The following is a 26,264-nucleotide window of genomic DNA, read 5'->3' as shown; positions in this document are numbered from 1 at the left end:
AGAGTAAGTCATCCATAACAATACGTTTATCAAGAGATACCTATTTCTCAATCAGGGGTGCACCTGTTCATAAGTGACAAAGTTGGAATTTGCCTCCAGGAACACTTACAGTCACGGGTGGCTAGGAAATCGGGAGACATGGGTAAAAGTTCTGCCTTGTCCAGAAAGTCCTTATGAGGACTTGAACAAGTAACTAATCTGTTGGGTTTTAGTGTTTACACCTGTAAAATGGGGGGAGGGCAGACAGTCTGCCCTAACGTTCTATGAATTCTACCTGATCTTCTTTGCTGAAAAAGCCCCAGCAATATTTGTTAAATGTAATTACACATAAACAAAGTTCATAAAATCTTGTGCTGAGGCTCAGAAATGAACACATTTCAGGGAAAGGGGCCTCTTGTTTTTTTTTCTGATGACGAAACCCCAGAAGCCATCATACCTTTAGGAATAGGCTGGCAATGCTTTGCTCCATGGTCCAATTTGAAGTCCAAATATAAGGTTGGTGTGCGAGTGTAAATCTTAGACTGAAAAGGAAAAGGAAACCATCAGTATCTTTCCAAAAATAAAGTTCTTCCTTGGGGCGCCTGGGTGGCTCAGTTGGTTAAGCAACTGCCTTCGGCTCAGGTCATGATCCTGGAGTCCCAGGATCGAGCCCCACAACGGGCTCCCTGCTCAGCAGGGAGTCTGCTTCTCCCTCTGACCCTCTTCCCTCTCGTGCTCTCTATCTCTCATTCTCTCTCTCTCAAATAAATAAATAAAATCTTTAAAAAAATAATAAAGTTCTTCCTCACTTCAGCTGTGCCCTTCTCTGATGGGCCTGGGGCCCTGATGATTATATTAACAATTTCTCCTTGGCAAGTGCTGTTAAAGCAAGGGGATGGGCTACCATACAGCCTCCTCTTAAGGATCTTGGTCTAAAAGTTAGTCTTCCTAGCTTTACAATATGGTTGACAGACTACTTTCAGGACGACAGCTCTCTCCCTAGAATCATTTCTCAAATATGGTCTGAGGTTAATAGTTTATTGGCCTAGAGTTGCTCCAGCTTTCTCATTTCCAATCTTGTGCTTGATATAGTAGGTTATCTCATGCCCAAAATGCATGCTTCTTCCCCAGGTCTCAATAAAGCCATATCCATTTAAAAAAATTTTTAAAGTGGCCAGTAAATACTTTTATTTGTTCTAACTTGACCCTCTTGCAAAAAAAAGGTCGTTCACCACCACTGGCTTGAAAAAGCCACAATTCCAGATGTGAGAAAGGCAAACTTCTGCAGGATTTTCCACTGTAAACAGTGGCTCTGATTTCATCAACGGTTAAGCAGAGTTTGTAATCCACTATGATGCCATTTTGAATCACTGGCACAGACCAAAATCCAAGGGATTATCACTGTTGCTATGAATTATATGATTTCTCATTGTTTATCACAAAGCCCCAGGGGTTCTGTTTGACTTTTTAAAAACTGAAAATACACACAAAAATGAAAAAGCACACAACACCAAATTTGGCAAGGATGTAGAGTAACTGGAACTTTCATACACTGCTGGTGGGACTAGAACTTGGTATAAACACTGCAAAAAACTGCTTGGCAGTATGCAGTAGAGATGAATAGATGCATAACCTATGACCCACCATTCCATACACAGGTGGATCCCCAACAGAAATGTTCACCTAAAGTCAAGTACATGAATCTTGATAGTGATACTCTCAGTAACAGCCAAAAACTGGAACTACTGCAGCTATCTTCAACCATAGAAGGGATAAGTGAGTTGTAATTTACTTATACAACAAAATCTACTATACAGCAAGAAGAATGAATGAACCCAACTATATACAACAACTCAGATCAATCTCACAATCATAATACTGAGCAAATGAAGGCAGGCACAGAAGACCATATACCGTATGATTCCATTTCTATGAAGTTCAAACTAAGGCAAAACTAACCTATGATGTCAGAAGTCAGAAAAGTGGTTACTTGGGAAGCTCAGTAGCTGAAAGGGGTTAAAAAGGAGATGTCTGAGGCCAAACAGTATCTGTCTCTTGACCTGGGTTTGGTTTCATAGGTGTGTTCACTGGGTGAAAATTCTTCTGAGCACATATATATATACTTGATTTATGTACTTTTCTGTGTCTATATTCTATTTTAATAAAAGGCTTACATTCATTAAAAACATGCATATGTAAATAGACCAAAAGAGAATCCAGAGCCTAGAATTATTTACTATCCTCGATAAAGGCATCATTTTGCAGAGAGTACTTCTATAAACACTATGAGGACATGAACACTGCTGCCTTTTCACCCAGGGCCACCCCACAGTGCCTGTCACATGGTAGGTATTCAATAAATATTTATCAACTGATTGATTTTCATAATGGAAAAATCCCATGCATAGTAATACATTTATTTACAGTATACATAGGGCATTACTCATCAGTATCTTTACCTACATGCAGCAAAAGGGCTCTCGTCAGGACAGGTGATTTGATATGGTCAAAGTGTATGTCTGTACATTAAATTTTGGAATAGAGAATTGTAATAAATAATGTTATCAGAAGACTGTTCCCTCTCCTGTGAATATCTCATTTGTGAAGCTTTGGGTTTTAAAAGGTCTGGTAGGTGGTTTTATGTGGCTTAGAAGGCCAAGCTGCATCAATATAGCTTCAAAGCTTGCAAAAGAAAATTCCCCTGAGCATGCATAAGTAAAACCAGAAACACTTATGGCATTGAGTGCAACCTGAGGCCAAACATTCACAATCAATCTGAAGATGTTGAAACCTACATAAAGCCAGGGCAGCACCCATGGGACACAGGATCTAATTCTCTACGATCCTTAGGTGTGTATGGCACCATCTGGAAAGGATCTGTTTTTTTCTGAAGAAGTCTTCTAAAATTACTTCTAAAAAGTTCAAGGGTAGAGGTGCCTGGCTGGCTCAGTCGGTGGAGCATGTGACTCTTGATCTCGGGGTCGTGAGTTCAAGCCCCTTGTTGACGGTAAAGATTACTTTAAAAATAAATAAAGAAAATAAAAAGATCCAGGGTCAGCTTCACGTAGTATTGATGATTCCTCTGCCTGGGCAATATTTGGTTCTCTACAAAAAGAATCCGTTTCATTCAACTGTGTCTTTCCTAACTTCTGCCTCAGTAGCAGATGCAGTATCTCTGCCTACAGCAAAGGGATTCATCACAAAGAGGCCCTTGGTTTAATTTTTACTGGAATTCTCCCAGAAGGTAGCATAAAAATACTCTTGAACTAGAAATCTGGAGGCACCAATGCTATAGCATTGCTTTTCCCACTAACAAAGCACGAATCTTCTACTGGGCTTAGTTCACTCATCTGAAAATCGCATGATAGGACTCACTGATGTTTAAACCCATGTACGGTTCTAAAATTCTGAGTCAGAAAATTAATGTTTATCTCCAAGTTCTAATTTTGAAAGTTCCCTTCTGATTTCTGAGACTAGAGCTGTCGAGAAGGGAGACTGTGTCTGGGGCAAGGGAGGGCAACCGGAACAGGAGGGAGTAAGTGGGGAGCCACGGGTTAACTTGCTCTACCCTTGCCCTCCACCATAGTCATCGATCAGTCTTGCCCTCCTGGCTAGCTCTTTTTCTTTTCTTCCTGCCTCAAGCTTCTCAACCTCACCCATACTGTCCAAAAAGAGAGTAGCCTATCTAAGACTGCCACTACACAGACCCACGTGTGCACACATAAACACACACAGAATTCTGTATTTCTGTACTCATTTACGAAAATCTAAACAGAAACCAGTGAGATACATTATAAAGCCACAAATATATCCCATCAACTTACAGTGTGAAAAGGGCTAAAGGGAAATTTTTAATTCATTCTGGAAGTGTTTTTTACATCTATAGCCTAAAAGAGAATCCCAATTCTAATGTCCTTTTTTATACTGAAAATGGGGGTATTGAAAGTTTTAATATAACTCACAACTTGAATGATCAACTACCCCAAACCTACATGTATATTATTCTGTTTCAATTAATCCATAATGAGATAAAATCAATTTGGAAGCTGTTCCCATGAGTGTATGTAGGTGTATATATATATATATATATATACATGTATATACACATAGGTTCTTTTTTAAAAGATTTTTATTTGACAGAGAGAGACAGAGCTAGAGAGGGAACACAAGCAGGGGGAATGGGAGAGGGAGAAGCAGGCTTCCCGTGGAGCAGGGAGCCCGATGTGGGGCTCGATCCCAGGACGCTGGGATCACGACCTGAGCCAAATGCAGACGCTTAACAACTGAGCCACCCAGGTGCCCCTACACATAGTTTTTGAAAAGCAGAGAGCTTTTTTTATAATTTTGATCTTCCATGGTAACTCTATTGAAATAGCAAAGGTAAATTATGTTTATTTAACTGAAAGATAATGCCAGCCTTGAATGCACTTTGAGCAAACTTAGATTTAATTTTTCTATTACACACACTATTGATTTGCAACCATAAAGAAAGATCACCATTAGGACATTCTTTCCTGTGTTCTATTTTTGTGTGTACTACTAAACTATTAATACGGTCCTCAAAACAGATTGAGAATTTAATGAAACAAATTATTCTTTCTTGGTTAAAACTTAGCTGTCAATGTATTATCCAGTTCCACAGAATTAAAATAAATCAGTCCATGACAACCTAAAATAAAATATTATTCTACAAATCCATTTCAGCATGAACAGAAATAATGCACTTAAAGTGCATCAGTGAAATTGTTTTCTTTTTCCTTTTCCCTGTTTTTGTCCTGATCAATGCCTGCCTGAACAGGTACTAAAATCCAAGGCTATTCCTCTTTTGTCTTTCTTCTCATTCACATTTCTGTTAAAAGTATTTAGGAAACTTATCTTTAAAGGTTTTAGTCTGTGTTTGAAAAATCTAATCGCTTAAAATCTTAGAATTCAAATATGTAAGCAAAGCTTCCAGAAGGTAACGTAAAACTCTTCAGAAGAGGTTAAGGATAAATTCTGGCTAACCTACAACAGGGGTGCTACCAAGTCCAGAAAAGCCTCATCTCTCTTTCTGTATAAATGTCAGGATTAAACCTTTAAAGAACCTAACACACCACTCCAATAATGACCGCAATGCAACAAGACCAAACAAGGTCTACAAAACCACTTCCTTCCCAACCCCAGCTACCTTCATCTCAGATCCTTCAAAGACTTCCTGCTTACCCTGGCTTTCGGTGGGATACCCTCGTCAAGCTGGCTTCCTGACTCCGCTTTTATTCGTAAATGTGATCTTAATTAAGGAGATGAAATCACTTCCACATGGAAGCCATGAAGCTTAAAACGTCTTCCCACGAGAAAGGAGCGCGCACACACACTGGTTGCTATGTGTGAGCATGGCGCAGGAGGTCTCTTTCATTTCGTCTCTGCTCCTTTCACACGTAATTGCCATCCACTGATTGCTGAATGCTGCTGATTTTGCCACCACGCTGGCTTTCCCCAAAAGCAAGGGGCTGCAATTTGTCACATGCCAGAGCTGTAATAAAAGCATTCCCATTTCTTTGTGGGAAGGATTTCAAAACCTTTTATGATTTAGTTATTTTTCAGAAAATGCACTCAAATGCTCAATCTTACTGTATGTTGCTTAAGCAAATTCCTCTAAATAATTATACTAACAAGTGCAAACCCTCAAAACCCTAGAAGAGAAACAGAATTTCCACCTATTCTGGGACCCTCACCCTCATGTTGGATCATCGCCCTACTGTTGGATATTATGTCTTATGGTTTGTTTGGGTCTTTTTTTTCTTTTTGCGCATCACTGCTAACTTCTGATAAACATCTTTGCACATAAATCTTTTATAAATTTAAATTTTAGTTATTGAACATACAGTGCAATATTGGTTTCTGGAGTAGAATTCAGTGATTCATCATTTACATACAACACCCAGTAAGTGCCTCCTTAATACCCATCACCCACACACCCCCCTCCATCACCCTCAGTTTGTTCTCCATTGTTATGGTTTGTATCTTTGTATCTTTGTCTCTTATGGTTTGTATCCCTCTCTCCTTTTTTTCTTTCCCCCCTTCCCATATGTTCATGTTTTCTTTCGTAAATTCCACATATGGGTGAGATCATATGGTATTTGTCTTTGATTTATTTCGCTTAGCATAATACACTCTAGCTCCATCCACGTTGTTGCAAACGGCAAGATTTCATTCTTTTTGATGGCTGAGTAATATTCCAGTGTACACACACATATCTTCCCTATCCATTCATCAGTCAATGGACAATTGGGCTCTCTCCATAGTTTGGCTATTGTTGATAATGTTGCTGCAAACAATGGGGCGCACGTTCCCCCTTTGAATCTATATTTTTATATCTTTTGGGTAAATACCTAGTAGTGCAATTGCTAGATCATAGAGTAGTTCTATTTTTAACTTTTTGAGGAACCTCCATATTGTTCTCCAGAGTAGCTGCACCAGTTTGCATTCCCATCAACAGTGCAAAACAGTTCTTTCTCCACATCCTTGCCAACACCTGTTGTTTCGTGTGTTGTTAAATTTAGCCATTCCGACCCGTGTGAGGTGGTGTTTCATTGTAGTTTTGATTTGTATTTCCCTGATGATGAGTGATGTTGAGCATCTTTTTGTGTGTCTGTTAGCCAAGTGGATGTCTTCTTTGGAAAATTGTCTATTCGTGTCTTGTGCCCATTTCTTAACTGGATTATTTATTGGGTGTGGGGTTTGAGAAGTTCTTTGTAGATTTTGGATACTAACCGTTTATCAGGTATGTTTCCAAATATCTTTTCCTATTCCGCAGGCTGCCTTTTAGCTTTGCTGATTGTTTCCATTGCTGTACAGAAGCTTTTTATCTTGATGAAGTCCCAACAGTTCGACAGGTCTAGTAAAAAGTTGTTACGGCTGAGGTCAAAGAGGTTGCTGCCTGTGTTCTCCTTTAGGATTCTGATGGTTTCCTGTCTCACATTTAGGTCTTTCATTCATTTTTAATCTATTTTTGTGTATGGTATAAGAAAGTGGTCAAGTTTCATTCTTCTGCATGTGTCTGTCCGGTTTTCCCAACACTATTTGTCGAAGAGACTGTCCTTTTTCCACTGGATATTCTTTCCTGCTTTGTCGAAGATTAGTTGACCACATAGTTGTGGGTTCATTTCTGGGCTCTCTATTCTGTTCCATTGATCTGTGTGTCTGTTTTTGTGCCAGTACCATACTGTCTTGATGACTACAGCTTTGTAATAGAGCTTGAAATCCAGAATCGTGATGCCTCCAGTTTTTTCTTTTTCAGAATTGTTTGGGCTATTTGGGGTCTTTTGTGGAACCATACCAATTCTAGGATTGTTTGTTCTAGCTCTGTGAAAAATGCTGGTGGTATTTTGACAGGAATTGCATGAAATGTGTAGATTGCTTTAGGTACTATAGACATTTTAACAATGTTTGTTCTTTCAATCCATGAGCATGGAATGCTTTTCCATTTCTTTGTGTCTTCAATTTCTTTCATAAGTGATCTATAGTTTTCAGAGTACAGATCTTCTACCTCTTTAATTTGGTTTATTCCTAGGTATCTTACTGGTTTTGGTGCAATTGCAAATGGGACTGATTCCTTGCTCTCTTTTCCTGCTGCTTCGTTATTGGTGTATAATGGTGCAACAGATTTCTGCACATTGAGTTTATATCCTGCAACTCTGCTGAATTTATGTATGAGTTCTAACAATTTTTTGGTGGAGTCTTTCAGGTTTTCTACATAAAGTATCATGTCGTCTGCGAATAGTTAAAGTTTGACTTTTTTTTTAAAGATTTTCTTTATTTGACAGAGAGAGAGTACAAGTAGGCAGAGAGGCAGGCAGAGGGAGAGGGAGAAGCAGGCTCTCCGCTGAGCAGGGAGCTCGATGCAGGGCTCGATCCCAGGACACCGGGATCATGACCTGAGCCGAAGGCAGCCGCTTAACCAACTGAGCCACCCAGGCGCCCCAAAGTTTGACTTCTTCCTTGCCACTTTGGATGCCTTTTCTTTTTGTTGTCTGACTGCTGAGGCTTTGACTTCCAGTACTATGTTTAAAAGAAATGGTGGGAGTGGGCATGTTGTCTTGTTTCTGACTATAGGGGAAAGGCTCTTAGTTTTTCCCCAGTGAGGATGATATTAGTTGTGAGTCCTCCATATATGGCCTTTATGATGTTGAGGTAAGTTCCCTCTATCCCTACTTTGTTGAGGGTTTTTATCAAGAAAGGATGCTGTATTTTGTCAAATATCTTTTCTGCATCTATTGACCAGATCATATTGTTCTTATCTTTTCTTTTGTTAATGTGGTGTATCATGTTGATTGATTTGCGAATACTGAACCACCCCTGCAGGCCAGGAATAAACCCCACTTGATCATGGTGAATAATTCTTTTAATGTACTGTTGAATTCGATTTGCTAGATTTTATTGAGAATTTCTGCATCCACGTTTATCAGGGATATCGGTCTGTAATTCTCTTTTTTAGTGGGGTCTTTGTCTGGTTTTGGAGTCAAGGTAATGCTGGCTTCATAAAATGAGCCTGGAAGTTTTCCTTCCATTTCTATTTTTTGGAACATTTTGAGAAGAATAAGTATTAACTCTTCTTTAAATGTCTGGTGGAATTCCCCTGGGAAGACATCTGGCCCAGGACTTTTGTTTGTTGGGAGATTTTTGATTACTGATTCAATTTCTTTGCTGATTATAGGTCTGTTCAAATTTTCTATCTCTTCCTGTTTCAGTTTTGGTAGTTCATAGGTTTCTAGGAATTTGCCCATCTCTTCCAGGTTGCCCAGTTTGCTGGCATATAATTTCTCACAGTCTTCTCTTATAATTCTTTGTATTTCTGTGGTGTTGGTTGTGATCTCTCTCATTCGTGATTTATTTGGGTCCTTTCTCTTTTCTTTTTGCTAAGTCTGGCTTGGGCTTTATCAATTTTATTAATTCTTTCAAAGAACTAGCTCTTAGTTTTGTTAATCAATTCTGGTGTTTTTGATTCTATATTGTTCATTTCTGTTCCAATCTTTATTTTCTCCTCTTCTCCTGGCTCTTGGCTTTATTTTCTGTTCCTTTTCTAGCTCCTTAGGCATAAGGTTAGGTTGTGTCTTTGAAACTTTTCCTGCTTCTTGAGGTAGGCCTGTATTGCAATATACTTCCCTCTTAGGACTGCCTTTGCAGCATTCCAAAAGTTTTGGACTGTCGGGTTTTCATTTTCATTTGCTTCCATATATTTCTTTAGTTCTTCTTTAGTTTCCTGGTTAACCCATTCAGTAGGGGTTGTAGGATATTCTTTAGTAGGATATTCTCTAATCTCCATGTATTTGAGATCTTTCCAAATTTTTTGTTGTGGTTGACTTCCAAGTTTCATAGTGTTGTGGTCTGAAAATAGGCATGGTATGATCTCAATCTTTTTGTACTTGTTGAGGGCTCACTTGTGATCCAGTATGTTATCTATTCTGGAGAACGTTCCAAACGTGCATTTGAAAAGAATGTGTATACTGCTGCTTTAGGATGAAATGTTCTGAATATATCTGTTAAGTCCATCTGGTCCAGTGTATCATTCAAAGCCATTGTTTCCTTATTGATTTTCTGCTTAGATTTTCTGCTGTGAGTTCGATGTTAAAGTCCCCTACTATTATTGTATTATTAATCAATGAGTTTCTTTATGGTTATTAGTAATCAATTTATATATTTGGGGTTGAGATATAAATATTTACAATTGTTAGATCTTCTTGATGGACAGACCCTTTAATTATGATACAATGCCCTTCTTCATCTCTTGTTACAGTCTTTAACATCTAGTTTGTCCAGGGGCACCTGGGTAACTTAGTCAGCTGTGTCCAACTCTTGATTTCAGCTCAGGTCATGATCTCAGGGTGGTGAAATCAGGCCCTGTGTCAGGCTCTGTGCTCAGTGGGGAATCTGTTTGAGATTCTCTCCCTTTCCCTCTGCCCTTCCCCCTGCTCTAAAAAAATAATAAAATCTTTTAAAAAATTAAGTAAAAATAAAATCTAGTTTGTCTTATGTAAGTATGGCTACTCCGGCTTTCTTTTGATGTCCATTGGCATGGTAGATGGCTCTCCACCCCCTCACTTTCAATCTGTGGGTATCTTTAAGTCTAAAATGAGTCTCTTGTGGGCAGCAAATAGATGGATCTTGTTTTTTGGTCCATTTTGATACCCTGTGTCTCTTGACTGGAGCATTTATATTCAGAGTGATTATTGAAAGATATGAATTTAGTGCCATCATGTTACCTGTGGAGGTGGTGTTTCTGGTGATGTTCTCTGCTCCTTTCTAGTCTTTGTTGCTTTTGGTCTTTTTTTTCTCCACTCAGACCTCTTAAAAATCTCTTGCAGGGCAGGTCACAAACTCCTTTAGTTTTTGTCTGTCTGGGAAACGATTTCTCTTTCTATTCTGAATGACAGCCTTGCTGGATAAAGAATCCTTGGCTACCTATTTTTCCCATTCAGCACGTTGAGTATTTGATGCCACTCTCTTCTGCCCTGCCACATTTCTGTCTACAGATCTGCTCCTAACCTGCTCTGTCTTCCCTTGTAAGTTAAGGGAAAAGTAGGTTAACTTTTTTTCCCTTGCTGCTTTCAAGATTCTTTCCTTGTCTGTGTATTTTGTGAATTAGGATTCTTTCCTTGTCTGTGTATTTTGTGAATTTGACTATGATATGCCTTGGCAATGGTCGGCTTTTGTAGAATTTAATGGGAATTCTCTGTGCTTATTGAATTTTGATGTCTGTGTCCTTCCCCAGATTAGAGAAGTTTTCAGGTATAATTTGTTCAAATAAACCTTCTGGCCCTTTTTCTCTCTCTTCATCTTCTGGGACTCCTATGATACGAATGTTATTACATTTTAATAAGTTGTTGAGTTCCCTAAATCTACCTTCACGGTCTGGTACCCCTTCTTTCCCTCTTCTTTTCAGCTTCATTATTTTCCATAATTTTATCTTCTATATCACTGACTGATTCACTCCTCTGCTTTGTCCATCCTCATTTTTATGGTCTCCATTTGGGATTGCATCTCAGTTGCAGCATTTTTAATTTAATTTTGGCCTGACTAGATTTTAGTTCTTTTATCTCTGCAGTAAGGGATTCTCTAGTGTCTTCTATGCTTTTTTCAAACCCAGCCAGTACCCTTATGATCATTGCTGTAAATTCTCGTTCAGAAATCTTACTTTTATCTGTATTGATTACATCTCTGGCTGTTCTACTTCCTATTCTTTATTTTGGGATGAATTTCTCTGTCTCATCATTTTGTCCAGAAAAGAAGAAAGAAAAACAAAAACACAAAATAAAAGACAAAGAAAAAACAAAAACTAGGGGCGCCTGGGTGGCTCAGTTGGTTAAGCAACTGCCTTTGGCTCAGGTCATGATCCCGGAGTCCCGGGATCGAGTCCCACATCAGGCTCCCTGCTCAGCGAGGAACCTGCTTCTCCCTCCGGCCCTCCCTCCTCTCATGTGCGTGCTCTCTCTGTCTCTCTCTCTCTCTCATTCTCACTCTCTCAAAATAAATAAATAAATCTTTAAAAACAAAAACAAAAACTAGATCTTGGGTGTGTTTTGGGCTGCTTTAAAAGAACCCAGATTCCACCCCCCAAAAAAACCTGAAAATAAACAAAGAAATAATATAAATATATAAAGTGTGTGTGTGTGTGTGTGTGTATGTATATATATATTAAGAATTTTTTTAATTAATGAAAAATTTTAAAAGGGAAGTGAAAAAAAGAAAATGAAAATACAATAAAAAAAGCAAAGAATAAAAGTAAAAAGGAAGCTAGATCCTATTTCCCCTAGAGCTGAAGCTTTGTAGTACTCTGTGATCAGGAGACTTGGTTCGAGTGCGTTGTTTCTGCTGGTTTTCTGGGGAGGAGCTTGCTGGGCTGATTCTCAGACTGACTTATTTTAGTGGAAATGTGCCTCCAGGGTGCAGGGGGGCAGGGTTTGGTGTATGCGGCTCCAGCCTGCACTAGGTGGCGCTGTTTTGCTCCCTGAAGGCTTTCAGTGTTGATGGGAGGGATGAATATAGTGGGATGTGGTGGCGCTCTGCTCTCTTGCCCCAGAGTTGAAAGTTCGGGCCCCCCACTCTTCAGTGAGCCCACACAGACGAGCAATCAATCACCCTACTCATGTCCCTGGTTTCCATGGTCGAAATGTTGTTTTTCCCCCCATTTAGCCCCCAATTGTTAGGAAGTTAACATTCCAACAAATCACCTGTTGTTGCATATTTAGATTTTTTTCTCCAATACACCCTTGTCACAAATATAGAACTGAAGGATTAATTTCTGGGGGGGGGGGGGGAAAGGAAAGGAAAAGAAAAAAGTATCTGAAAAATCTCTGAAAAAAACAGACAGAAAAAAATAAGGAAAAAAGCTTAATCTACAAGAAAGTTTAAAGGCACCACCTCCGTAGTACAAACACCAATATCTGACCAACCAGGGTCTAGCAGCCCTTGTTTTTGAACAAAAAATCACTTTGACCAATTCTTATACTAACTGAATTGCTTTTCATCCAAATTGTTTCTGTGTCAAATCACTTGGTAACTACCTCTAAAAAGTGACCATTTCATCAAAATGTTGACTGTCAGATATTTTTTTAATTTTAGCTAATTTAAGAAGCAGAAATTGTTATTGTCTTGCTCTTCTGATGTTGCTATAACTTTGGGTGATATTACTATTAAGCATTATTAATATAAGAATAACCATAGCAGGGCGCCTGGGTGGCTCAGTCGGTTAAGCGTCTGCCTTCGGCTCAGGTCATGGTCCCAGGGTCCTGGGATCGAGCCCCGCATCGGGCTCCCTGCTCCGCGGGGAGTCTGCTTCTCCCTCTCCCTCTGCTGCTCCCCCTGCTTGTGCACACTCGCTCTCTCTCTCTCAAATAAATAAAATCTATAAAAAAGAATAACAATAGCTAAATATGTAAGGGCTTAGTATGTACCAGGCACTATTCTAGCTGCTGCTTATGTATTAATTAGGCCATTTGTATATCCCATCTTATAAAATATCTGCTCATTACCTAGTTAAGTTTTCCCTCATTTATTAATTAGTTCCCTCGTTTAAAAAATACCGATTGAGAGCATGTAGTGTGTTAGTCATTGGCTATGTATCTTGTTGAATAACAGATCTGCTCAGCCTCTGTGGTTTCCTTTCTAGTGAGGAAGACAATGTAACAAATTAAATGTGAAATTACACATGCTATAATAGAAATAAATAGGGTGTAGAGAGAGAAAAATCAGGGGAGCAATGGAAGGCCTTGAATGAACAGAATTGAGGGTAAAAGGTTTCTGGTCAGAGAAAGGAGTACAGCCTGTGCAAAGGCCTTAAGGCAGTAAGATTTCTTTGAAAGTACAAAGAAAAAAAAAAAGTACAACAGGAACACACTGATCCAATTTTTATCTTACACAGATGTCTTGAGCCACAATTTGGAGAACCGGAAGGAAGTAAGAACAGAAGAGAGGAGCCCCCTGAAGAGGCTGCTGCAGTGGGTCTGTCCAGCACTGGACAGGGGATAGGAGTAAGGTAGATAAATTTAAAATATATTTTAGGGATAGAGAGGTTTTGCTACAGGACTGGATGTGGCTTGGGGAGGAGAAGGAATAAGGATGACCACCACATTTTTTCTTTGAGCAGTGAGTGCCATTCATTTATTAAGATGGAAGAGACTGGAAGGGAAAGGAGTTTTCACTGGTTTGTTGTCAAGACATGTGGGAGTAGGAGGAACAAGAATTCGACTTCTACTACTTTAAATGTGGCAGGCCTAGGAACGTGAAAAAGGAGATGCCAAGAAGGTGGTTGAATAAATGAGTACACGGAGCTCCGAGGTAAGGCTTGCACTGTGAATATCAGTGTGGGAGTTGTAAGACTATAAACGGCATCTACGTCCACGGGATGGACAAGATCACTTAGGGAGAGGATGTTCGATGAGAGAGGACTGAGGACCGAGATCCAGGGAAGAGCAAGGTGCACCAGGGGACAAAAGGACCCATCATCACAGAGACCAAGGAACGGAGAGAGGGTGTGGAGAAGGAGGAAGCAGTCAGCCCATGTATAAAGGAAGAGTCAACGTGAAAAGAAAAGATGACCTCTGGGTTTGGCTACGTGGAAGTCAGTGGTGACTCTAGGCACTGGTGGGGCTGGACGCCAGGCTGAGAGCACTGAGGATGTTGGGGAGCCGACACAACACGTGCGGACAAATCTTCTGTGACTGCGACTGAGTGGGAGCCGAGAATGGGGGGGGTAAGGGGGCATCAAGGGAGTCAGGTGCTTCTCATCAATTTCTATGAAAGGTGGTTTTTTTTTAAATAAATTAAGGCTACTATGGGAAACTGGGTGGCTCAGTTGGTTAAGCATCTGCCTTCGGCTCAGATCATGATCCCAGGGTCCCGGGATCAAGCCCGGTATCTGGCTCCCTGCTTGGGCCGGGAGTCTGCTTCTCCCTCTCCCACTCCCCCTGCTTATGTTCCCTCTCTCGCTGTGTCTCTGTCAAATAAATGAATAAAATCTTTTTAAAAAATAATTAATTAATTAAGGCTATTAGACTTTAATAATATTTGCTGTAAAAATCTCCCAGTATGTTTTTGGCTTTCATTTCATTTACAGCAGTTCTAACATGGGTTGAGCTATCAGTCTTTTCCTTCTGATGCTTTTAAACTTAGAAAGTCTTTCCCCATCCAAAGATCATGTGTCTTCCTACATTTTGCTAGTTCTCAGATTTTTAACATTTAATTCTTTATGTTGAATTTATTTTGCTATGAGGTAGGAGATCATGAGCTAAACTGGTGTCTTTTTATGAATGGTTAATCAATTGTCCCAGCTGCCTTATCTTTTCCTGATGATCATCTTCTTGGGTCTATTTCAGGTAGGTTCTCTTTCTGTCAATCAGAACAAAGAGACTTAATGAAGAAAACTTAACTAGCTCAGGAGCCCAACTAACAGAGGAAGATCTATTCCATAAGGAGTTCTTGGCATGATCTAGTGCACCTTCCATCGGGCTTCCCAATCTCCTCGTCTCACTCTCATGGTCTGCTGGGATTTGCACAAGGGGGAAAAAACCCACCAGCACAGACCCCTTTTCTCTACCATCAACACCTTCACACACACTCAAGAAACTCACTGCCAGACCCCTCGGCCCCCAAGTGGAGAACCATACCTTACTCTTTCTCCTGGGGATCTTAAGGCTTTGAGGAAGTGAAAAGTACATTTACCACATTATTTAAAGCAAACTTCCGATCTCATTGCTCAGAATAAGCTGATGCCCTTCAATGAAATGGTAAGTTTTCTGTCTCCAATCCAAAGCACTCGGATTTCTGAGTTCTTGATTGTTTTAAAGAATTCCGATAAGGAGTGGGAAAGATTAGTTTCCATGCTCAGTGCCAAAGGTATCGTGGGAGGATTAAAACTTCGCAATCATATTTTGACATATACATGAAGTGCTACATAAAGAAACGACAAGGAACACTTTGGCAAAACGCCAACTCTGTATGGGGTGAGAGAGAGAGCCAGACATTTTTAACTTCTATCAACCATAAAGGATTTCAGGAAATCTTGAGCATCAAGCTGTCCAGCTGACCGAGAATTCTGGACATAGCCACATTAGCCTTCAGTCCAGGGTCTACAGCATCTTACCTCAAGCAGCCCTGTTGTCAAAAGTAACAGTAACACCTTCTGTTTAGGAGAGGGGTAGTGAGGAGAGAAGAGCTAAAGAAGAAGGGAATAAAGATGCTGATAGGACTCATGATCCTGATATTTAAGCAGAGGCATGTTAACTGTGAAACCAAACTTGGACTTCTTCACTATTTGAGTCAGCATTATTGCCTGAAGTTGGGCTAGAGATATTTTAATTTTTTGGAAAATTAAAACCAGAGGAAGAACAAATACCCATCCCTTATAGGAATGACCCACCCATAATCTTACAAAGGCAACAGTACAGTAAAACCACAATGACCCCCAAATATGCCAAGAGGGAGCCTTCCTATCCCTTGCCTCCTATCCGTGCCTAACGTGTTCCAAGGTTGAGTCAGCAAATCCACTAACTGATGCTAGAATATTCCTCCCGGGGCTTTATAATATTTTTTAATCTCTATTAGTTATATTTGGTATTTACTAAGATGTTTTTAAGGGTTCTTGCAAGAAAGTGCATCAAGATGGGAAGCTATTCGGCAAAGATAAGATTTCATCAGAGCACTGGGACAGATACCTCTGTGCAGATATGACTAAGGGGGAATTTATTATGGCACAGGGCTTCTCCTACGTGATCGTTTACAGGACATTCTGACCCAGTCAGGGGTATCTACTTGTACAGGCACATGCCTGAAGGTATCCTTTTGGTGTAGAAAGAGAGAAAGGTTCATTCTGAAGCTGCCTTCCATGAAAAAGAGATAAGGCTTTCCCAAACTGGAAAGAGACACACTCAGCAAGTTTATGCACCAGGGCTGAATGGTACGGCAAGGCAGAGGTGCTGTGCAAATAAAACGGGGCAAAATTCAGGAGACCTGAGTCTGGGCCTAGATTCCTTCCACAATGAGCTGTGTGACCTTGGAAAAGACTTTCACCTAGGTGTGCTGCAGCCTTCTCCTATACCAAGTGGTGCAAGAGCTGGAGAGCTGAGCTCTCCTGTCTACTGTTGCCTGACATTCTGATTCCAACAGAAGAAAAAGGAAGAGTAGGTCTTGGTTGGCTCTGAAAATCAACTCATAGTATTCCGAACTCTCAACTCTTGCTGCCCTTAAGAACTTCATTCATAGCCTAATACACCATTACAGCAATGAAGGAGGTGAATGAATGGCAAGTTTCTTGTCCAACTATTATGTAAATAGGCCGGAGATGGTCCCTATGTTGTTCAGCCCAAAGTCTGCTGAAACCAACTTAAATTCTCCTGCATCCAACTGCTTTAAATATACTCCAAATAAACATATTTTTAGCCATTTAGAGCCCACCTACCACACATACCCTATGAAATCGCACCCACCGTCTCCTAGCAATAAACAACACCCTGCAGCTAGAAAAGTCCCCCAAATGCTGCTGCCCTTTGGAGCTCTCTGTCCCGGAGGCCCTCTACCTTGTTGCTGAGCGACATCATCTAGACAGGTAGGCCCCCTCTCTGATTTCCCCTACTCTCCCAGGAAGTTTCTTGCGCTATTCCCCTTCTGGGTGTGGCCTTGTGCCTCTGTCTCTGGAAGGTTCCCAACTGTAAGGCACCTCCCTTACAAGGCAACCTTGTCCATGCACCACCCAAATAAAGCTTGTGTGTTACCGCCTCTCACGAACCTGTCTCTTCCTTGATCAACTTCCAAATCCCCAAACTTACTACACCAACCCATCTAAATAAAGTAAGTATATAAACAGGCTCCAGAAGTATTGAATATGGCCTCCGCTCTATCCACAAACAAAAGAGGAAGTTCCCTACTATTCAGCAACAGCTCTGGGAAATTAAAGAGTTGACCAAATCAACTAAAGGGCTGGAAACCCACTCCTACCCCCATCTGGGCAAGTAGGAAGTGGTCAGCTCCTTAGCAAAATTACTGATGGGTCAAGAATCTCCTCGGAACCCCTCAACAATCCATCTCTCCTCTTAGGCCTCCCTGTCTTTAAAGTTTCCACAGATAAAAATCTGTTCTCGGCAGAAAATCTGATTTATGCTGGGTTGTGCCAAACTGGTAAGGACCTATGAGCTTGTGGTTTAGAGCACAAACTATGGAGCCAAACATCTAGTCAGAATGCCAGCTCTGTCACTCACTAGATGCACAGCTAACCTCGCTGTGCCTCAGTTCCCTCTCTCGTCATGTTGCTGTGAGAACCCAAGATAAATCACACAACATGGTGCCTCCTCAGTCTCTCAGCCTCACCAGCTCCTGAGCCCTTGGCCCCCTCCTCACTGACTGCCCCCACCATGCTGGGAACCACAGCAGCTCCAGGGCTCCTGGGCTTGAGGCGGACCGACAGACCAACTGAGGCTCTGGATCCACACCCAGCCTGGAATGATGATCCAAGCCACTGGATGTGGTACGCGCCCTCCTCAGAGGCTGCCTCAAGTGGCCAGGTGATACAGTCCAGAAGGGCATTAGCCCCAGTGGGATGGAAGATGTGGAATGACAGAAAAATTCTTCTCTCTTTCTCCATTACAACGTCCTGAGGTAGAGTTTTCTGAACAGGCATCCTGTACCACCAAGTATTTGTCTCTTTTCCTTTCTCCCTCACACTCGCTGCCCTGGGATTGTAGGGAAGACCCGCCCCAGGCTCTGTTTTCCAAAGAATCCAAGCAAAATCGGTGGGAAAAAAATAAAAAAAATAATAAAAATAAGTAAAATAATAAAAAATAAAACAAAATATTAACCAAAAAAAAATCAGGAGGAAAAAAACTGATACAAGTAAAGCACTCAGAACTTCACTAATAACAGTTGCCACTAACCATGAGGCTGTTAAGTACATGAAATGTGCTCAATGTGAATCGAGATGTGCTTGTAAGTGTAAAATGCACATTGGCTTTCAAAGACTTAGAACAAAAATGTAAAATATCTCATTATAAACTTATACTGACCACATATTGGAATGACAGTATTTTGGATAACTGGGCTTGAATAAACAATTAAAATTAATTTCACCTGTTTCTTTTTCCTTTGTTTTTTTAAAGATTTTATTTATTTATTTGACAGAGCGAGCACAAGTAGGGGGAGCGGCAGGGAGAGGGAGAGGGAGAAGCAGGCTCCCCGCTCGGGGCTCGATCCCAGGACCCCGGGATCACGACCTGAGCCGAAGGCAGACACTTAACTGACTGAGCCACCCAGGCGCCCTCTTTTCACTTTTTTTTAAATGTGCCTACTGAGTATTTTAAATTACATGTTGCTTCCATTACGTTTTTATTGGCCAGCTCTGACTTATAATTTAGTATCTCCTAAGTCCACAAGAGATGTTAGTCGTTTTCATTTCCCTTCCCAAGGAGTTCTAGAGATTTGCTGTCAATAAAGCCTAATGATAAAAAGAATGTGGGAACAGAAAGGGAGACAGATAGGGGAAAGGGAACAAATATTTGTTAAGTACCCTTAATGTCACTAGGCACATTATATATCATACAAATACTCGAAGCCTATTCATTATTATCCTTATTTGGCAGATAAGGAAGTAAGGGCTCAAAATAATTTTCCCAAGGTCACGGAGGTATTAAACAGACCTGAAAACTGGATCCAGGTCTGCTTGACTCCACAGTCCATGCTCTTTTCAACCTTGCATACTGTCAAAGGATTGGCTCTAATGGTATGGTATAGCTTCAATAAGTGAGGTTTTTTGACATATGTTAGGGCTTCCTAGAATTCCCTTAAATCACCTACCCAGGAGGTCAACTACACTAACCAAGTTAAAAGCTGCTGCAGAACACAAATCAATCATTCAATATCCCCCTCACCCACCCCTCTCGCTTTGAGTGCAGGAAATGGAATTCAATTGGTCCATGGCACGTGGTCATCATACATCCACGAGAGCCCCCTTTGTTTTGTATTTTTCCCCATTCAATGCCATTCTCCCACTGGCTCTTAGTTGAGCACACATAAGGAAGAGCCTTTCAATAATACCCTTCATATGTTTATTCAGATCTACAGGTGTCCTTGAAAAGTGTTATTGTGTGCAAAACTGCTTTCTTGTTTTGATTTATGCCACATTGTTTCCTAAAATCTAATAATGCAGATATAAGTAAATATAAATCTATTGCCTCTGGCAGCTACATCATGTTCCACCGTACATAACTACCACATCCTACTTTCCCGGTCCTTAGTGGTGACACCGACATCGTCTCTGACTCCTTTCCACCACCCGTGATGCTGAGATGATCACTGCCAGAGGTCTACTTGTTGAAGTTTTGCTGGAGTAAATATCCAGGAGCAGAAATGCTGGGGCCTACTCTCTCTATTCTGTGTTAGCTTCACTAAGTAACCAAGCAATGCCGGCTCCCTCTCCACAATGAATACAGTTAGTTGCCTGCCATGCATGAAGTTTCTAGTTCTCCCCATCCTTGCCACACTTGACAATACCCAACTTCCTAACTCTGGCCAATCTGAAGGGTGTCAAGTGGTAGCATATTATTTGAATGTCCGTTTCTCTGCATACTGATTAGAAGAACATCTCTTCACATTCTTATAGGCCTTCCATAGTTGGGTAAAAGATTTTCTTAAGACCTGGTACCTGGAGTTGCCACCAACACAAGCCTCTGACTTTTCAAGAAGGCAAGAATGTTTCAGCTCAGAGGGTAGAGGCACTATGGACACATGGCTTTCTTCTCCCAGCTGTAGTAATGCTCTGGACTGACCGTGTCCATCAATTTTCTGCAGATATAAACACTCTAGGGCTTGGAGATTTGGTTGTATAATGAAATCTCCTGGAAGCAGGGCTGGTATTGCCATAAATGTGTCTCTTACTCCTTCTGGGACTTACTTCTCAAGTGAGATGAAGGAGAAGCAGTGTAGAAAGAATTCAAGTTTGGCATCCTGATGGAGCCACATCCAGTCCGGGTGACACGCCAGGCTGTGGTGCTTATAAAGGACAAGAAAACCCGTACTCCCCCCAAGCAAAGCAGAATTAAAGTCGGATAAAGAGGCTTTGGGGCTTTATTTAGCACGTAATTCGAAATTATGTTTTCTTTTGACTCGGTTTATAAAAGAAAGAGGTTTTAGATCAAGGGTTTAGATTTCTTCCTAGAAATCTGATGATGGAAGAAATGTGTGTTCAAGATTGGGACATTTTAGTATTTAGGTAACTTTTATGCTACCACTTGGGCTTCTCACACACCTGTCAACATGGTTGGGAATAATTCAACAGGGAACTAGCCTAGAATACAATGCACCTTGGTATTTATTTAATGAAAATACTCTCTATACTGGACTCTGAAAAACAAACTGAGGGTTCTAGAGGGGAGGGGGGTAGGGCGATGGGTTAGCCTGGTGATGGGTATTGAGGAGCGCATGTTCTGCATGGAGCACTGGGTGTTATGAACAAACAATGAATCATGGAACACTGCACCAAAAACTAATGATGTAATATATGATGATTAACATAACAATAAAAAAATTAAAAAAAAAAAAAAGAAAGAAAATACTCTCTATACTCACTTAAGACCCTTCTGGGGGTAAAATTTGTCCCAGAGAGTTGAAGTTAGCTTTGGTGGGAAGAGGTCCACACTGACAAACTTCTGTCCTTCCCTGAGGTGGGGGGCGGGGGCAGTTATTGCTAAAGGTCAACTCCAATAAGTTAACAAACAACATGCTGAGGAATACTGGGGGAGCCTCCAGACCCCTCCCTAATGTCCCCATGAGGGGCAGAGGGGAGAGGGAAGGATAGGATCCGGGTGGTCAGGGCAATCCAAGGAACTGGGCATGCTCAGCTAGGCTGTTTGCTCTGTCTGCGTCTTCTGCCACGAGCTAATAAGAGGCCAGCCTCTGAAAAGGATGCCTATGACTCTAAGCTCTGCCAGGACATGTTTAATGAAGTGCAGGAAGTATTAAAAGCGCAAAAGGTCTCAAGAGACAAGTCATGTGCCCTTATCCAGATTTTACTGGTAATAAAGATGACATTTGGATCCCCCATCTGGCTAACTCCTCAGAGTCTACGTCTCAATTCATCCTGACCTTGGGAGGGGAAGAGGTGATAATGACCTCTTGGTCCTCTCCTCTACCTCAGCTCCCTCCATTTGACTTCCACCCAATTTGAAGTCCTCTTCTGCTTTTGTCTGCCTGACAGACTCTGGCAGTTAAAACCTATGAAAACACTTAATCACAGCCACCAGAAATCGCGTTCAAAACCTCGTTTGCACTGATCAGTAACAGATGGCTTCGAATCAGTATCTGATGCTGGGAGAGTCTACCAGCCAAGCCTCGGGAGTGACTCGGAGACACTCAAAATCTCCAAGGCACACAGAGATGTAAGTGGTTCTGACTCCTGACAAGCTGAGCTGGCCAGGACTCAATTCGCAGAACCTCCAATTGATGTCTAGAGACAGAAGAAAATGAAATTGAAAAGTAAAAAAAAGAGAGAGAGAGGCGAGAGAGGGAGATAAATGACCAGAAAAGTTTTACATGGTAAAGATGACCATTTTTCCCATTTTTGTGCTTAAGACAATGAACATATATGCTTTGAAGGCCTTCTTCAAGCATGGAGCTATTCCACTGGGTCTTTCCCCACCTGGAAGCAGAAACACCTTATGAACACCTCTGTGGCTTGGTGCTGTCTCCTTCGCACTGTCTAGACACTTTCCATCCTTCTTTGTTGGGTCAGGTGGCTCCTATAGACTTGGGCCTGCTTTTCCTGAACCTTCACATTGGGCTGAGCCTCTTACCTAGTCTCCCTTCCCCTAAAGCCGCCATGTTCACCAATCCGGTGACCCACCACAGTATACTACTGTTAGCAGTTGATGTGTCTGTCCCTTCGTCTGGGCCCTTCCAGCTCCCTGATTTCTGTCGTCTTTTTCCCCCATGCCTTCACAGGGTCTCGCACACAGCTGGCCCTCCATACAAACTTGCTGAGCTCCACCAAACTATTTCCCTTTCTGGGAAATCCTCCCAATTCCCCATGGCCAGTATGGAAGTCCTTCCAGGAATGGGAGGATCTGACGGTTTCCTAATCTCATTTTACCAACTCAAGGGAATACTCAACAGCCCAAGGACATGCAGTGGATGATGAAAAGGATTCCCTGTGGTTTTAAGACCACAACACGCTCCTCCTTTAACAGAGTAAACCCTATCAGTGACCTAGAGCCCATGTGAGTTGAAATTTAAAAATTCTTGTCCATCTTGGAGTACCCATCCACAGCAGCAGAATTCCTAAAGCTTCATGGAATCAGACTGGTATCTGAGACCAAATTTTCTTATCACCTTTCATCCTGAGTTTGGTCAAATTATTCATAAGCTATGTGATCCTGAGCGTCTGTGATTTGGGCAAAAGAAAATACTGTGTTTGCGGCTATCTGTAGCATAACTTCATTCATGCCAGTACGGGTCTTTAAAATACTGACATGCACCTTGTTTATATCCGCCAAGAGCTCAGCTTCCAAGGCAACATGCAAGAGCCTCTGAAACTCTCCGTAGTGGTCCTGTATTTTTCACTCTGCTTAGAAAAAAATATGTAACATGTTCCTGGGGAAAGACTCACTATCTCCTAGAAGTCCAACCCTGACAGCCATACAAGTGAGTACAATGATCTGTAAAGTGTCCACTCACCTTTATTGAGGGAAACACCTGGACTTTTTATGGCTTTCGTTACACTCTTATTCTAAATCTCCTGGCTAATCTGTCATCCTGATGACCAAGGGCAGTGATGTATGAAGGGCACAGGAAGTAACCTCTGGTTTAAAAGTACACCTACCCATTCTTCACTTATTGCCAAAAAAGGGCTTGTTACCACCACTGGAATGTGCTTCCTAGGTCAGCGGGGACATCGTGAAGGAATAGTAACATCTGGCACCCTTTGTGCACACCAAGAATGTTATTTCAGGGGTGAACAGAGCGTCCTGGGCAAGAGCAACCTTTCGTACAGCGGATTTGAGCAAATCCTGACTGCTGTTTATGGGAACATTCCTAACTGCAAATGAAGTGCCAACCACGGCTGCCTACCATAGGACAAGTCTTTGAAGTTGCCGGATGCATTTCTTTGGTGTCCTCATCTTTATTCAACAAGACCAACAGATCGAATTGTGCCCATTCTCAACACTGAATCAGAACCACGTTTTGCACTTGTCTATGGAATGATGCCGATCATCTGCTCGGGCTCCATGGCCTGTGGGGGGGGAAGTTCCTATGGAACGGGTGGCTTTCTGAAATTCGAGAGAAGAGAAGGCTGCACGCAGCACTCCACCCTACCTTATCCTCAAACCATGCCTCTGACAACCCTGGGAGAGAGAGGGGCGACGAGGGTAGATGCATACAGCCAAGGCCAGCTGTAGGCAAAAATCCAGGAGTAGACAGACTTGGTGTTGGATTTCCCTCCGGCCCCGTATTTTATGCCATCTCCTTTTGCCTGGTCACAACCCCATGAGGATCTGGTTATCCATGCAGCCTGCCATCATGATCCCCAAATGGGTATCACACTCCTACTACCCACGCCTTTTATCCACACCGTTCCAAAACATGACCCCTGCCGCGTCTCTTTTCTTTCTTTCCCTCGCTTTACAAAGCACACAAGCAAAATCGACCGTCCTTCCTCCAGACTATCACGGAAGTTTCGCGTGCTGCTGGCTTCACCTTTCACGTATCACATGATACCTCTGATGTGTGCCAGTTTCCCTTCCCCCGCTAGACCATGACCTTATTTGAGGACGGTGGTTGTTTCTTGGTCACCTATCTCCAGGGCACTGCACGATGTGCACACAGCTGGTGCCTAATGACTGACCGAACAAAGCTCACAGAGAAATGGGACACGTGGATTAAAGAGCTGTCAGTCCCAAATCCCACGGGATGTGGAAATAGATGGTTGTGTAGATCTAGGGCAGCTGAGAAGGCTTCACTGAAGAGAGGGGACATAGGCTGCACCTTGGTGAACGGCAAGGAGGTGGAGATGGTGAAATCCTCAAGTCCATGTTTCTACGGGACTGGATTTCACCATATCCTTTCCTGGCAAATGCTGTTGCCCTTGCCCTGTGTCAAAGGGAGACCAGAGGGGCACCTGGGCGGCTCAGGTGCTTAAGCGTCTGCCTTTGGCTCAGGTCGTGGTCCCCGGGTCCTGGGATCGAGTCCCGCGTTGGGCTCCCTGTTCAGCAGGAAGCCTGCTTCTCCCTCTCCCTCTGCCTTTCCCCCTGCTCATACTCTCTCGGTCTCTCTCAAATGAATAAATAAAAATTCTTAATAAAATAAAACAAAACAAAGGGAGACCACAAGGTTCTCTGCCTTGTGCGGATATTTCCTTTCCTCTTTCCCAACACCCATCCATTATTTATTTAAGGTCAAGGGAAATTCGGCCAGAATTCATTTGGGTGACTGAATCTCTTAGGTGGGACTTTAACTGAGCATTCCTCATAGCATCTCATTAAACATGGACCATAACAAAAACAAAACAAAACAAAAATCAATGGAAATAACAACTAGAGGAAAATAAAGACCGTTATCAGGAAGAAACATAAAATCACATCATTAAAAAGCTTGGGATTCCTAAAGTGGTCAAATCATATTAGGTTTCCAGAAACTGCCTCATCGAGATAATGGCCATCCATTTTTTAAAATGTCCACTTACTGTTCAATGTAACATTGAATATTACAGTATTTTTCTTAGCTTTTTTTTTTTAAAGATTTTATTTATTTTACAGAGAGAGAGACACGGCAAGAGAGGGAACAAGCAGGGGGAGTGGGAGAGGGAGAAGCAGGCTCCCCGCCGAGCAGGGAGCCCGATGCGGGGCTCGATCCCAGGACCCTGGGACCATGACCTGAGCGGAAGGAAGATGCTTAACCCAGGCGCCCCTTGGTTCTTTCGTCTACATTTGTAACTATTTTTCTTACACTGAGAATCTTGACTCCCCAAAATATTAACAAGTTAACTCACTGGTTTTATTTCACAATATACACAAAACTACTTTAAAATTGTAATGCCAATACTAACAATAAACGATGGAGTCAAGTTTAAAATTTTTGTGCTTTTTTTCTTTAGAGTACATCCCACTAAAAATGTACCGTCAGAGAACTATGTTTAAAAGTTCTTAAAATAGATACTTTTCTCTGTGTAGTTATGTTGCTGAGAGCTTTATACACATTTTAAGGTCTTCATTTGTTTTTGATTTTAAAATTTGAGGTTTTTTCCTTTTCTGGTGTAACTTGATATTTTTAATATGTAAACATTTACATCTTTCAAAACTGAAAAGAAAAAGACATATGGAGAGAAGTGTCAGATCTGTCCTTACCCCCACCCTCACCCCAAAGGGAACAGTTGTTTAAATATCCAGTTTTTAAGTGTATCACAGAGTGCACTGACTTAGGAATACAGTAAATGAACAGAGAAGCCTTTGGAAGGGACGATTCCTTTCTGGGCAGGTGGCATTTCCCCTCTGCTCACTCTCTGGGGCAGCTAGAGCCTGTTCTCTCCAGTCCCCTTCGTCAGGAGCACACAGTGCCACTTACAACCTCCGCCACTGGGAGAATAGTCATCATTCTTTTTTGAGCCAGACCCATGAACTTGTCAGCATACGTCAAAGGCAAAAAAAAAGAGGGGTGCCTGGGTGGCTCAGTCGTTAAGCGTCTGCCTTCGGCTCAGGTCATGATCCCAGGGTCCTGGGATCAAGCCCCACATCGGGCTCCCTGCTCGGCGGGAAGCCTGCTTCTCCCTCTCCCAC

General features: G+C 41.8%; 1 protein-coding gene across 3 annotated transcripts in view; it reads right to left on the bottom strand.

Moving 5' to 3' along the window:
- PIR (pirin) overlaps positions 1-26,264 on the bottom strand; it is a 103,368-nt gene that overhangs the window by 35,916 nt on the left and 41,188 nt on the right. For all 3 annotated transcript variants that reach the window (XM_027608965.2, XM_027608966.2, XM_027608967.1), the window contains exon 6: positions 437-521. In XM_027608965.2, the coding sequence (XP_027464766.1) occupies positions 437-521 (85 nt within the window). The remainder of the gene's footprint in view (positions 1-436; positions 522-26,264) is intronic.

The sequence above is a fragment of the Zalophus californianus genome, chromosome X (genome assembly GCF_009762305.2).
Source record: "Zalophus californianus isolate mZalCal1 chromosome X, mZalCal1.pri.v2, whole genome shotgun sequence".
In the NCBI taxonomy this organism is placed as follows: domain Eukaryota; kingdom Metazoa; phylum Chordata; class Mammalia; order Carnivora; family Otariidae; genus Zalophus; species Zalophus californianus.
The sequence above is the reverse complement of the archived record's forward strand: the minus strand, read 5'-3'. Positions and strand labels throughout refer to the sequence as shown.